General features: G+C 45.4%; 1 protein-coding gene across 1 annotated transcript in view; it reads right to left on the reverse strand.

Annotated features, from left to right (window-relative positions):
- MAP2K4 (mitogen-activated protein kinase kinase 4) overlaps positions 1-14,559 on the reverse strand; it is a 102,190-nt gene that overhangs the window by 50,027 nt on the left and 37,604 nt on the right. The window contains exon 2 of the mRNA XM_074889755.1: positions 13,577-13,679. Coding sequence (XP_074745856.1) covers positions 13,577-13,679 — 103 coding nt within the window. The remainder of the gene's footprint in view (positions 1-13,576; positions 13,680-14,559) is intronic.

Genomic DNA, 14,559 nt, shown 5'->3' on the forward strand with positions numbered 1-14,559 from the left:
AACTAAATTAGTTTTGCTCTGACCCATGTAAGCTGTCCTGAGGCTTAGTTATATTTAATAACAGATTCCTAGACGTGAAGAAGAAATACAGAAAACGTGTCAAAGGAAGGAAATTATTTACTTTTGCATCTCTTACCTACTCAGACTAAAAGCAAAAGCACACTTGCTCCCTTTCATCATGACCAAGTGGCAGAAATTCTCCCTAGCATTGCTCTGGCTGTCTATGCTCCTCCAAAACTGTAGAATAAAGACATTAACAAAGTGTGGACGATTGCACAGCCACTTCCACAGCCCTCAAGACTCGGGTGCAAAGAGTCTTCCTGACTTCAGTGGGGTTTGGCTGAGGCTTTTAGAATGTCAATATTTTGTATTAAGCTCCCCTGGTAAACTACTAATTGATTAACTCTGCCCTTGACACTGAGGAAACCTCTCAATTCATCATGGTGAGGCCTGTACCGAATTTAACTGAGCACATTCATCTCAAACTCATTTTGATTTGGACATGAGCCAGACTGCAGCACATTCACTGAACCCACTACAGCTGGGCATTCAGAACTCACCCTGGATTCAAGCACTTCAGCGTAATAGCAGAAAAACCTGAGTTAATTAATTTAAATAACCCCTCTAAGAACGCTGACTTTTTTCCTGAAACATTATGTCACCTGAGCCACGGTCAGCCGCCCAAGAACAGGAAACAGAGACATGAGCACATCCATACGAATCAACAAAAGAACCGGAATATATACTTTAAATAATTTGCAAAATGATACTGAGATGCAATATAATTACCATTACACAAAAATCGCTCAATGGAATGACACTATTTCTGAGACAAATTCCATTACTTTAATAGATGCCATTTTTGCAAGTATGGAAAATATTTGACAATGGCTAACAGATAGTTAAGCTTACTGTAGCCTGCTGGAAAGTTTCTGGATGAGGTCCGCTTCTCTCCTTTTGAAACTGAACGGGACAATGTGATTACTACCAAGGGTTGCTTGTGTATCACTTCAGCCAGGAAAAGTTGTGAAAATGACAGGAAAACATGGTGCTGTTATCACATGGCACAATAAGGTATAACAATACTCAGCTAGTCACACTACCCATGGAGTGCTTAGCATAAGAAATTAGTGAGCTATGTATTTTTCTTCCAAATTTCACCTAAGCAACCTCCCCTGATTGGGAGCAACGCAGCACCTGATAATTTGAACTGTATTTTAACATATTAAATTGTAAGCAATTTGTTTTCTTACAGCAGTGGCAATTATTATTTCCAACTGTATTATTATTATTATGATTAGAAACATGAATAATTGCATTCAACTTACTAACCAAATACCTCTACATTAGTGACATGCTGTTTCCTCAAGGCACACTGACCATCACTGCTCTGTTTTTCTTGTGGTCTATGAGGCAGAACTTACTAAAAAAATTTTAAAAAAAAAAAATCTGGCTTCCATCCTGAATCCACCGATCTAGGACTGGTGGTCTCTCCCAGATAAGCTTGTCATTCATCTCATCCCCTCTCTTAATGAATAAGTTTGCATGATTTGAACAACTGTGTCCTGTCTTCTTACCTCCAGAGCCACACAACTGACAGATAAACAAAGGTGATACCGCTCTGTATCACAAGACTTCTCTAAGAACAAAAATCAGGTTCTGGATCCCCGAGCCCCTCAAGCTGTCCAGTTTTGGAAATCTCCTTTCCCGATACGAAGACTCGTTATCTCAGAACGATTTGAGTAGGTCAGGCAAGACGGGCTCCTGCTAAGCACTTTGTGGAGGGCATATGGAAAACAAGCACTCAAGTACTGGTACAAATGACCAGTGGAGCTACCTACAAACAGTCAGCAATGAAAACATGGCTTTGCTCAGCTCCTTGCTGGGAACACTTGGGAGAGGTAGATAATGAGCACTGTTATTTCAACTACATGAAACGTTTTTGTTTCAACAGCTCTAACAGGCGATTTTTCTAATTTAAGCTTCTGTATGTCATAAAATTCCAAACCTAGTCCAGGAAAGCTAAAAGCTCTCCAACTTCTCCTTTGGGATTTATTTTCTATTTGGGATTAACAAAAAAAACCTTTGGGCTGCATCACAGACTGAAATAACCTGCAATTCTGTGCCAAAAATGTACCTGGCAGTATTTTTCTTTGTGGCAGACAAGGACAGATGGGAGACAAAGAAATCGCTTAACTGCAAGAGAGAGATTGCTTTTTCAGAGAGATGAAGCTATCGTAAATGTGGTGACCAAAAGAGAGCTCACAACAAGACTAACCAGACCAAATGTAACTTGTATTTTTAAAGTTCTCCTTCTCTAAGACGTAAGACTCCTACAGGACAGCGAAAGCAGCTGCCTGTTGAAGGTCCCCATGCTTCACAGTCTAGTAGTATGGTGAGATTTTAAACGTTGGTCTCCTCTGAGATGGCTGCATGGGGCAGAGTTTTCTCCACTGACTCTTGGGAGCCAAGAGGTGATTTTCTGTAAGCTGTGTAAAGATGCTTACAGAAAATTAAGGATGCTGTAAGGAACTAGGCTAACAGTGCCATAAAACCACCTTTTCCCATCTTTCACTGGTATGAAGTACCCACCTAGAACATCAGAAAGACAAAACAAACCCAGCTGGATTACAGAGAAGCCCCCACACTCCTCAAAGATGACAACTGCCTTCACACTGCAGCAGCAAGAGATATTTGAAACAATCACTTTCAACTGACCCACACTTGTCTCTGCAAAGGCATCAGTTACATTGGACATGAAGGACAAATTGCTCATCCAGATTTACTCCCAAGCATATTTTACAAAGGAGGGAATTAAAACAGGCTCAAAGAGAAGACCGTTTAGAGTCGCCATAATCCGCTGTAGACTGGCTTGGCCATTTGCTCTCTCTTTTCTGACGTTTCACAAAATGGAGGGACCTTCATGATGGGAGGCAAGAACATCCACCTGAATCTCAAACATGATGTCTGCAGTTTTCACTGATATAATGTGCCACAAACCCAGTCCTTTCCAGAAGTCAGTTCCTCAAACGAGCAGAATGGCAAAACCAACTCAGCTCTGCAGGCCAACCCCCACCTCCATCACGTCCATCCAATCCACCACAATGTCCTTTCCATGAGCTCTTTGTACAGCAGCTGTTTTTCCTGGGTGCACCCTGCTCATTCAGTCCAGCTGTCCTCCACGGTACATGCTGAAAGTCACTTATTCATGCAAAGGATGAAAACAGGAGCTGTTGATGATGATGTGTGGGATCGAAGAAGTCTGAATCTGCAGACTCTCCTCTTTATTCTCCATTTCTTGACATGTACAGAAGACAAAACGGATGATTGATTCCTTCAGTTTGAACACACAAAGCAGAACAGTTGGCTCACTTCTCCATAGCCAGAGTAAAATGCAAGATATTTTACTACGAGGTGGTGATTAATGTCTGAAGAGATAAAGGAAGATACTCATGCTTTGATGAAACACTGTGTGATTTGGAGTACACAACATAGCAGTGAGCAAAGTTTATTCCTACAGCTAGCAACAGCAGTTGTTTATTGGGGTTTCCTGCAGGAATGTGGTTTGCAAGGTTCCCATCTGGAAACGTAGGGTACGAGTCGAACTTAAATCACAGGTATGAATAGTGGCAGTCCATATATAAAATCCTTTCTGACATTTCTGTATGTCACACAACCAGAAAAAAAAAGTCTGTGCCTGACCAGCTCAGATTAGTTGGAGACCAACAGACCAACAGCCATTTAGGGTCAGAAACCAGATACACCAACTGTACAATACAGTAGAGACCACTCTTACACACAGGCATGAAGCTCAGACCAAAGCATAAGCAGTGTCCTACTTTGTTACTTGTAAAAAACTACTGAACAATGTATTTATCCAAGAAATGGGTAAAGAACAAACGCGTGTGTGCACCCATATATACATATACATTCAGAGACATTACATATAATAATCTGCTTCATCCCATTTTCCTCTCCAGGCACCAGCAGGTTTTGCATATTAAGCTAAAAGATGCTGTATTTGCCCAAAGAGGAGTGAACATGGGGATACAGGCTCTCTTCAGCCTCAGGACTTCATGCATGTTCCAGGACACCGGTCCCTAAGACATACAGGACGGGACAGCTATTTCCCCTGTTCACCTTGGATCGGTCTCCAGCTCAGAAAGCCAGATTCATGGGTCTAGAAGAAAAGAAGCTAAAGGAGGAAGGGCAAGCAGGCACTCCATGCTCTCAGATGTTACATAAACATGAGCAACAGCATCTCCTGCTCCCTGAATAAATTTTAACTGAAATCAGTACCGTCTCATATGTTTTCAGAGTATGCCTTACCAACTGCTGAGTTAAGATATGGGGATGGCTCAATCTCCCCTCTTTGGCAGGACAGCAGCGATGTGCACAGCTCAACAGATCCCTGGGGCACCTTGGGACACATAACACACATGTGCCACGGGATATTTTTGATGAAAAACCTCAGGTCCCAAAGACTGCTCATTGCTGGAGGGAGGAAGTGAGAAATTTTGGCAACTCCTTGTTCCCAAATGGAATTCCAGATCTCACCTGTACTTCTTAATCATAAAAAGTTACTTACTGTTGAATGTAGACAATCAGACTGTCTGAAGGCTCAGATGGCAACGCATCACACCTTCTCTATAAAGTATGCAATATGTGTTTTAGAACAGCTTACAGAATTTACAAGATAAAATGGTAAAACATAGGTACATGGGTCTTAAAATACTCTGAAAAATACACTGACAGATTCAAATGTTACTGAAAAGTCCAACAGGAATGGAGCTGTGGTCTCCCACTTTCTCTCTAACCCTCCAGAGAAGCTTAGGGTATTTTGGTGTCCTGAATCCTTTTAAAATACACACACATTAAGATTTACAGCCAGCTTGCATATAAGCACGCACACTGCTGTCCTTGCTAGGGGATGCAACACCTAGAAATAAAGGAAAGGAAAAAAGGAGAGAAAATCGTGCTTCTGTTATCACAACGGTATGAAGGGAACAGAAGAGCCAATATCAACTCTGAACCTACTTGACCTACTTTCACTTCTCTTAAATAAGCACTGCAGTAGTTACATCTTCATGTGAATTATGCAGCTACGCCAGGACCAGCTGTGTCCCTCCTGATGTGTGAAGAGGGCTGTAACTCAGGAATCCCTGGGGTCTACTGAACACTAATGCGACAGCTCTGCTCCTGCCAGACCCAGCGCCGACGAAGCATTGGGACACAAGCAGCAGAATTAAATAAAACTGAAATTCTTAAACCACACTGAACCCTCCATAGCCTGAAGCCCTGAACTGCTTTCAAACAGAAGCAGTACCATCCCCCATCTCAAAGACAGCCAGGAGACTGGGGGAAATTTTCAACTCTCCAATGGTCAGGATTACAGACGTTTCTCAAACTGGCTTCCTTATTAGGCCATGCAAATTATTACTGAAGTGCTGACCTCATACTCAGGTTTATAAACCTGGGCTTTTTAAGCCAAGCTGCCTAAGCAAGGAACACAGTCACCTCCTGACCCTTCTCCAGGCTCTGGAGCATGACAGGTACCTCCAAAGCAGGAGCTTGGTCCTGAGCAGGCTGCAGGCCCCTGGCTTCTGCCATGAGTGCAGATGGAGTCAAGGATGATGCCTCTGCACGTACGTGTCTCAGGGAAGGATCTGGCCAGCCACAGGTGACCATGGAGCCGTGTCACTAGATAAAGGTTAGGCAGCACACGTCACTAAAAGCCAGGCACTAGGAAGTCAGTCTATAGGATACTCCTATCCAAGGAAGACACCGCCAAGCTCTGCTCTTCTGTACAGACTCTCCATGTTCCAACCACAGCCACACTGATGCAGACTCAACAGCAAATGAAGCTGGGTTCAGTTTGAAAATGAGTATTTCCACCTCACTGCTCTACCTGATAATTTTCCAATTTCCATTGAACCAGCAAATGCTTCACCTCCCTCCACACGCCATTCAGTCGACTAGTCAACTCAAAACTGCTGCTCTTCAGAGACTCTCCTCAGACACCATCTCGGTGCCCCTGGAGGAGGAAGACTGCGGACAGTATCACTGAGAACACCTTCACAGGCCACACAGGATTGCAGCTCTGCCTCTACCCCATTCCACCTTCCCTCGCCTGGCGTGCCAGTGAAAACAGGCCCGAGGAAGCAGCATGAGCATCAGACATCATGCCTTGGATTAGGACATGTTGCACGTTCATGCTTCGGTGTGTCTCAGACAGCTGTGTGCCAACGGCCAGTTCCTGTGAGTGACCATCCCCCCAGGGGCTCGCAGAGGCAGTGGGGGTGCCCCAGGCAGTGTTGGGCAGGTGCAGAAGCCTCTGGATAATCGCTGCTGCCATCACAGGCTCATCCTCTGCTCCCACCACCCCGGCTGTTGTCCCTGTCTGGGCAGGATGGGCCAGATCTTGCTGCTTTGAAAGGTAACTGCCACTACTGCCATCTTCTTACAGCCTCTTACCCCTGGTCACTCCTCCCCACCGTGGAAGGGACGAGACTCCCTCGCGCACCAGGAAGGGGACCCGTTATACACCGCACAGCACACCAAGAGGGTCATGACAAGGTCAAAATGCTGCTCCCAGATGAGCAGCTCTGACCACGGCTGCATGCACAAAAGAGCCAGGACTACAGGTCCTAACTGCACCGGCAATGGGATGGGTAACAGAGCTAACTTGAGGACCACAGACTATCAGGAGATCCCTGTTGAACTCTCTACCCCACCGCAAGCTTCTGGCCTAATCTTTACCTCTTCCAAATCACAGCATGCCCCAGCTTCCCATCTGTAAAATGTGGAACCCAAAGTTCTGTGCAACCATTTAGGTTTGCAGAGCTCAATCACTCAGCATGTGTGAAGCACTCAGAACCCATGGGAGCCAGATTAGGATATAACGTCGGGTTGTATTTGATTTAGACACCCAAAGGTCTAAATGGTAATTAGGTCTAAATGGTCAAATGGTGATTAGGTTCACAGGAGTTCTGAGAAGCCCAGGTCCCAACAGTGTGGCCACGAGCTAGGTGCTCAGCACCTATGAAAATTCACTATGCATTAGCTTAATGGAGATATATGAGCTGCAAATTTTGGTTCCAGACATGGAAGGTCTAAATTCAGAAGCGGAGTGCTGAGGTATCAAAACTCTTGCAGAAAGAACAGCCCTACTAAGGCACTGATGGTCCAAGGGACATGGAAGTTGCTAGAGAAATTTATTTTGGAAGCAGCTGATACCAAAAAGCTCCTCCGCAGAGCAGGATTAGCACCTTAGAGAAATACCAAAACTTAGAAGGAAAAAAAAAAAAAAAAAAAGACCTTAATGCAGCATGTTCAGCCAAAATCTCACACTAATGCTGGTAGCACCTTTCTCTGAAGAGAAGGTCTACTTGGAAGCCCAAGATACTGAGCATGGTGTTTTACAAACCATTATCACCTCTTTTGACATCTAGGCCACAGAGATCACTGGGAAGATTAAATACAAGACAAAACTCATCAATTTGCCAAGAAAGCTCCTAAAAAAAATGCGTCAGAAACATCAATCTAGCACTTAAACAACGGTGATGTTTGTATTAAAAGTGAAAGCCTGCTTTCCATCCATTTAAATGTATTTGCTGAGTCCTTAGACGTATCCATTTTACTTGTGCTTACTGAAAATACAAGCAAATTTTCCAGTGATTACATTCAGGTACTGCAACTTTCAGGAAATGTTGCAGAACAGTCACAGAAAAAAAATCAATTTCTTAACTGGTACCTTTCATACTGAAACCTATTTCTAAGGCTTCTAGGCATCACACCCTGCAATGGGAAAGTATCATGCAGCAGAAAGGTATCAGAAATCAGTAACAATAAAGATGTGAAATGACTGTGATAGAAATGGGGAACAGACAGAGAAATATTTACAGGAAACTTCACACAAGTAATTGTGAACATGACAATTTGGGATATTTCACTTTGGTTTTTAATATTTTTTAGACAAATGGTAGTAACTCTCACAGGTTATTTCCTGATAAACTCAGCCAGCTGTAGGCTATGCAGCTAGAGAGACTGAGACCACATGCCAGAAAGGTTTGGAAAAGTGTAAGAGGAGATCAAAAGAGAAGTAGACACTTCAGAGAGACTTTGGGACAGCCAGAAAAATCCTTTCCAGGAATAATGACAGTCCCTGATCTATAGAGGAAAAAAAGGAAGCAGCAGAGCCTGACATGCAACTGGACCTCCCTCTGCTTCTGGGGAATCCAACCCCAAAGGTCTGTTAAACAAACACCTGCCAACACACTCTTGGGGTGTCTACATGGAAAGTGTGTGACTCTGTCAGGTGTCGCAAGGAGAAGGTGGTCACACGGGGCACCTCTAGAAGCTTAAGTCACAATGAATCCATGAAGACACCCACATGCTACAGGGAGGCTACAGAGTCCAACAGGCCACCAGTCAATTCAGAAACTGGGTTTGTGAGCATTAAAAGAGGTCATTTCATTCTGTCACCTTTCCATGAGACCGCAATGCTCTGGTGTTCAAGTTCTAGAAGGTGGCACCTCTGACAGTCAAGAGGCTTCCCAGCCAGCAGACATGATACCTGAGCAGCAAGATACTGTGAATCAGATGCCAAACAAAATTCTTTGTATGTGCTCATTTCTTAGCAGGTAGATCTAAATTCTGTAGGTCTGAGGTCAAGATCAAGGCACTGTTGCACCAGAAGAGTATAACACTTTCCAGAAAACCAAAACCACTCACCTACAGCCAACCAAAGGACTTGGTTTAACAGATGCTAGCGAAGGCCAGCACAACACAGACAGCTGCCAGACAAACCTGCCGTGCAGAGTTATACAGTCACATCTCACCGCATCGTTCCCATGTCAGTGTTATTTCAACCTTCTTCAGCAAAAGCCACCAGCTGCAAGTAGCTCTGTAGAGCTTACACATATATAATTGAGTAACCTAATTTTGTTTGTGACCTAAATCCCACTCGGACACAGAACAGATGAGGTAAAAGGTGGGATGCTTTTCAGTCGGTTGGAAATAGCAATTGAAAAACAATGGATCAGAAGTTTAAGAGCTCACCCTAATCATGGCTTGTGTCCTCCAGCCTCTGCAATGTCTGCTGCAGGGAAAACAAAGTTAGCATTTGTTAATCTGATCTATCAGACATACACATCTGCACTAATGAGAACTATGGTCTCAATGGACAGCTCTCCATAGCCTCCACTCTTGCCCAGCCTGCAGAGCACGGCAATCGCACACAGCCTCGCTGACTGAGCAGGCGCAAGCAGGAGCGTACACTGCCCTGGGCTGGGGCATCAGCTGTCAGTAAAACACTCAGAGCTTCTCCAGACTGCACCCTTTCACGTAAGAATTTTACTCCCCAACTACTCTCTGTAATTCAGGCTCTATTCTGCCTTTACCCTGCATAGGGCACATGTAAAATTATGTGTATCAGTGTGCTACATACCCTACGGACAGGCCAGGTAGCATGCCATACCTAGACAAAAGCTCTCTTTGCACTTATAAAGTAGATTTGGTGGTAACAGTCACGGCTGAACCAAACAACATGCACATCCTCCATAGCTCCATCAGTCACAGAACCGGAACAGACCTTTCTTCCAATCCCCTGCCTTGCTCCCTGCTGCTCAACATGTCATCCCAGGGCTCTGCCCACCTGCCCCACAGGATCTGCACAAGAAAGCGATTCACAGTTCCTCTTAGTTGCAAAATGGATGTGTCAGCCCTCAGCATCACCAAGAGGGGATATTTCAGGGAGCCATAGCACCAGTTCTAGCAACTTGAAAAGTACCTCCAGTTTCTGATCTCATTCAAAGCCACCCTGAGTCAGTCTCCTATTTAAAGGTCACTTCAAAGCCTGCTGATTTTAACACATGTTCTAATTCAGAAAATATTTAGGGCAAAACCCTAGCAGCACTAGAGATGTAAGGGGTTTGGCTGTTGACTCCAGCCTGACCAGTTGCAGCCTCTGCTCTGCTAATCTCCTCCTTGCTGGATTTCCTGGTCATCTGTGACAAAGGTGACCTCCTTCAAAACTCCGCTGGTAGCAGCTCTACTGGGAAGGGTGAAGAAGGGGGGTGTCCTGGGCAGGGACTCGGGGTGCCATGGGCTGGGCAGGGACGGGACAGGAGCAGCAGGGCCATGCCACCCGCTGCCACTGAAGTCCTCACCAGCTCTCAGCTTCAACGCCATCACGGAGATGGCACAGCAAAGCTCAGAGGTCCCCACCACTCTCCGTCTCCTCCTGCTCCTGCATGTGGTCTCACGTTCCTACACCTTGCTCTGTATCCTGCCCTGGCACCCACCTCCTGCGCTCCCCACACACCCATGGCAGTACACTCGGACATCCTGGAGTGATGCAGCCCCATCCTGAGACACAAACCATAAGACATGGCTGAAAACCACCACAGATGGGAAAGAAAAGACAAGGAGGAGCAGGAAAAAGATTTGGGAACCCATGTCCCAACTTTCTATATTCAGTAGTGTTTAATCTATGCTCTCTGCCCCTGAAAACAATATTCCAGGGCATAGACTATATATTAACAAAAAGCTTCTACCCAAGCTCTGGGAACAGCCTCCAGGCAGGAGCACAGTAGGCGAGATGCTCACCAGGCTACTCAGGGTACTCTGTGTCACGGCACGTAAGGCAACTGGGAAGCACTGGTCAGAGTCTTAATAATGTCACATTTTGCAATTGAGATTCTATGGCCTTTGAAATTGTTCCTCCACATAACATGCTATTAAAACCAAGGAACTGGCATGAATGGAGTCAGAAATCATCCACAGATCACCTGGGAAACATCCCAGTGGAAACCACACCAAGTCCCCTCAAGCCCACATGTACATCACCCCTGCTCATTGGAGCTAAACTCCACCCCTGGCTTACAGTGATTCCCAAAATGGTTTCTCCTCTACGCTCCCCAACTTATTTTCTAACACTTCTGAGATCTCTCAGACAGAGAAACAAACCCTAAAAAGAAAGCCGAACTCACACCTTGATGGTGTATGTGGGGTCTGTACCCATTTTACCAGGGTACAGAGCCTCGGCACTGAGGAGGAACATGGCTACACCCAATACCCTGACATTTCCAAGGCCACCTCTGGCACGATGTGCCTTCCCTCCTTGGCAGCACTCTCTTTGCTCCAGTGATGCAGTTTATGGAGAGGTTTCCTCCCTCCTAACACACATACGGGCACAAGGAGCCCCATTTACTCCTTTGCTTTCTGTCTACGTAGTAAGAAACCACACTCTTACCTGAACATCCACCAATCCAGCCTGATCAGTTCCCCAACCAAACCTGTTAATCAAGCAAAATACAGCTAATAGGCAATTTATATCTCATGGCAGCTGCAGGTCACTGCCCCAGCCAGAGCTCAGCACAGGCAACACGCATTTGACGACCGGACCCGCTGCCCTCCTGGAGGCAGGAGCAATGGGACACCTCCAGATCGGTGGATCCAAGTCACAGAAACCCAAATTTCATGTAAGAAATTGACCTCTCTGTATCTTCAGATCCACCCATCTGGACCAAGAGGGTCTGCACAGGGAAATCCCCAGCAGGGTCGAGCCAGCATTCACCTCGGGAGGGCATCAAGGCCACTCTGTTCCATCAGGCTGGGGAAGAGAAGAGACTCAGTGAACAGAAACACACCTTGCATCAGGAATGCATCCGGGCCAGGAGGTCTGGAATATCCAATTCAAATCTGAAGTCTAGAAAGGTTTCTAGACAACAGAGGAAAAAACATTCCAGCCTCTCTGGGAAGCAGGCAGGAGATGCAGATACACCACCATGATCAGCTGCAAGACAAACACTTGAGAGAAGCGTGTGACCAGGAGATGTGAACATTGATTCTGAGGAACAGCACCCACTACAGACAACAAAGGACATGAGGATGAATTAGCTGTATCCAGGCTTAGTCAGCCTCAACACAGAGAAAGCAATCCAACCAACAGCATCCACCTCTTTCAAACAAAAATGGCTATCACAGCTTACAGATCCCAAGAAAGCTTTAGCACATCACCATCGGTTTTGACCCTTGAACAGCTATTATATCCGACCCGTAACACTTCCAAGCCCTCAGAACCAGTTACACCATTTACACCAGCCCAGGGTCCAACCCCTGCCAACAACTGCAACTCCTACAGAGACAGAGCAGCACCTTCTTAATGGACAATGCTGACAGCCACTTGCACAAACACGGAACTTAAGATGTCACTGACTAACAATGAAAACTCTTCTGTGCTAAACAGGAGCCACTGCGAATTCCAGTGAATCCGAGACAGATATCTGTGTAGATAAGTCAAACCCCTATAAATGGCTGATGGTGGGAACTCACTAGCTGAGACTAAGTCCTTTATTTAATAGACTAGAGAGGTTTGAGAGAGGAAAGAGCCCCAGATGGGGTTCTACAGAAAATTGTTACAAGGGTTTGATGATGTGACAAGATGCTAGCTCTACCACTAGTAAGAATATTTTGGAGAGGAAAAGAAAGAGAAGGAGAGGGGGGGACCTGCTGGAAAGGTCACTTGGGATTGTAAGAAGAATCATCTGAAGTACTCTATAAAATTTCTAGATGATGTAATTACCATTGATAACTCATCGGAAATATGTTTCTAACTCAGTAAAGGCTTGCTTGAAAATCCCCAGCATAAAGAAGCTACCAGAAATAGGAACAGACCCCAGAGGGTATACCCTGGGGAAGCAGAAGGCACTGAGCTCAAGGAGAGAGGCAGCGACATGCAGAGCCAAGCAGAAGCAACCTATAACCAGGGACACCCTGGAGAGCCCGGGCAGCGAGGGAAGCTGCAGGTGCAGTTTCTGAGACTTGCCACTGACAAAACTCTTGAGACCTGCGGGGGAACTCAGAGGGGAAAAATTTGGGACATCTTTGCATGCTAGCTGCACTCTGCCACATGTACAGGCTGTAGGTGCATCACCTATCCATCTAGATTGGTGGATCTGAGGATACAAAGCTAGTATTTGCTGTGATGATGTACTATCGTTATTTACTAGCATCAGGAACAGCTCTGTGCCACACCTGCCTTCAAGCTTCGGATAGGGATATCCTGTAGCTAGCTGTCTAGAACACTCAGTGAGAGCTAATCACTGCATAACTCCCTCACATACGCATGTTGACAGAATGATAACCCTCAAACCTTTGTTCACTTTAGTGCTGGGAAAAAAAAAATAATCACAGTTATGTCTTTCACAAGTAACACAGAAACAAGAACTTCTCTCTAACAAAGAGTAATAAGCATTGAATAAAGAGACAGGAAAATGACAGTGAATAGATCTGAAAATTAATTATAGGTATATCTTGCATTATCAGCTACAATTTATCTCAGTTTAATCAATTCTGGAAGGCAGTAGCTCCAGCATAAAACAGGAAGATCCCAAATTTAACCTTTTTTTAATTCAGGGGGAAGGGGGAAATATCTTCTACAGTGACTCAGACTGACAGATTTGAACAACCTACAAATAGCTGAAGTAATCGAACTGCATTTAACATAACACTGCTTGTTGGCTAAATAATTTCAAAGTTGTTCCGCTAGTTGTGCCTTTGGCTTTATACTCACATGTGTGGATTTTGGAAAGGAACTCCAGAAGTGTTTAGAGTAAATCTTGCTGTGGACTTGAAAGGTGGATTTGCAAAATTTAACTTCAGCGCTTTGCGTTTACCTGGGAGACAATGAACATAAAGTAAACTTTTTGTCAGCAACAAAATATTAAGAGCATCTGGAAATAAACATAAAAACCCAACATGTTGTAAGAAAAGGAAAACACATTTCACAACAACATTAGCAAATCACAGCTTGTGTTAGGGACACAGGGATGGAGAAATGGAGTCAGCTCTCACCCCGAGGTCTTACCCCATCTCATACCAAGTCAGATGACACCTCCTGTGACACCTGGAGTACCAGCATTGGCTGCCAGGGCTACCAGCAGCCACTGGGCACCCCCGCATCAGGGTCCTGAGCACCCTCCATGCATAACCACTCCTTTAAACAGATCCGTGCTGGCGGGCTCGACCTCAGCCACAGGGGCAAAGGGGCCCAACCTGTCAGCACAGCCTGGGCGTGCCATCAGACCCAGGGTGGGCGGCGCTGAGGAGGGGAGAGGGCACCTTGGGATGTCGTTTATGTAAGACCCCAATTGCAGGAGGGCTGACAGGGTTCCTGACCCTCCTCAGCCTAACAGAAAATGGGGATAACCAGGCTTGAGCAAGGATGGAGGAGATGTGCTGTGCGCTCCTTCTGCCAAGGGGGTTGCCAAGCAGAGGGCAAATTTCAGCCCATAAGAGGGGTGACCAGGAAAGAGAAAGCTTTGCTCTGCAGCCAACTAAGAAAGCATAGGGAAAAAAACAAATAAATAGTAGGGTAGGAAGGGTCCTGGTCACCACTCCAGCCACTGGCTATGTATTTTTCATTGAAGCTGAGATGACCTGGCTCAAGCAACAGGAGGATCAGGGACTACAAAGGGAAAGGTCCCTTCCCAGCCTTCCCACTGGGCTGCAGAAGACCCTGTCTCATTCCCATTTGGACACAGGAAATCTGTGCTC

This window comes from Strix uralensis, chromosome 19 (assembly GCF_047716275.1).
Source record: "Strix uralensis isolate ZFMK-TIS-50842 chromosome 19, bStrUra1, whole genome shotgun sequence".
In the NCBI taxonomy this organism is placed as follows: domain Eukaryota; kingdom Metazoa; phylum Chordata; class Aves; order Strigiformes; family Strigidae; genus Strix; species Strix uralensis.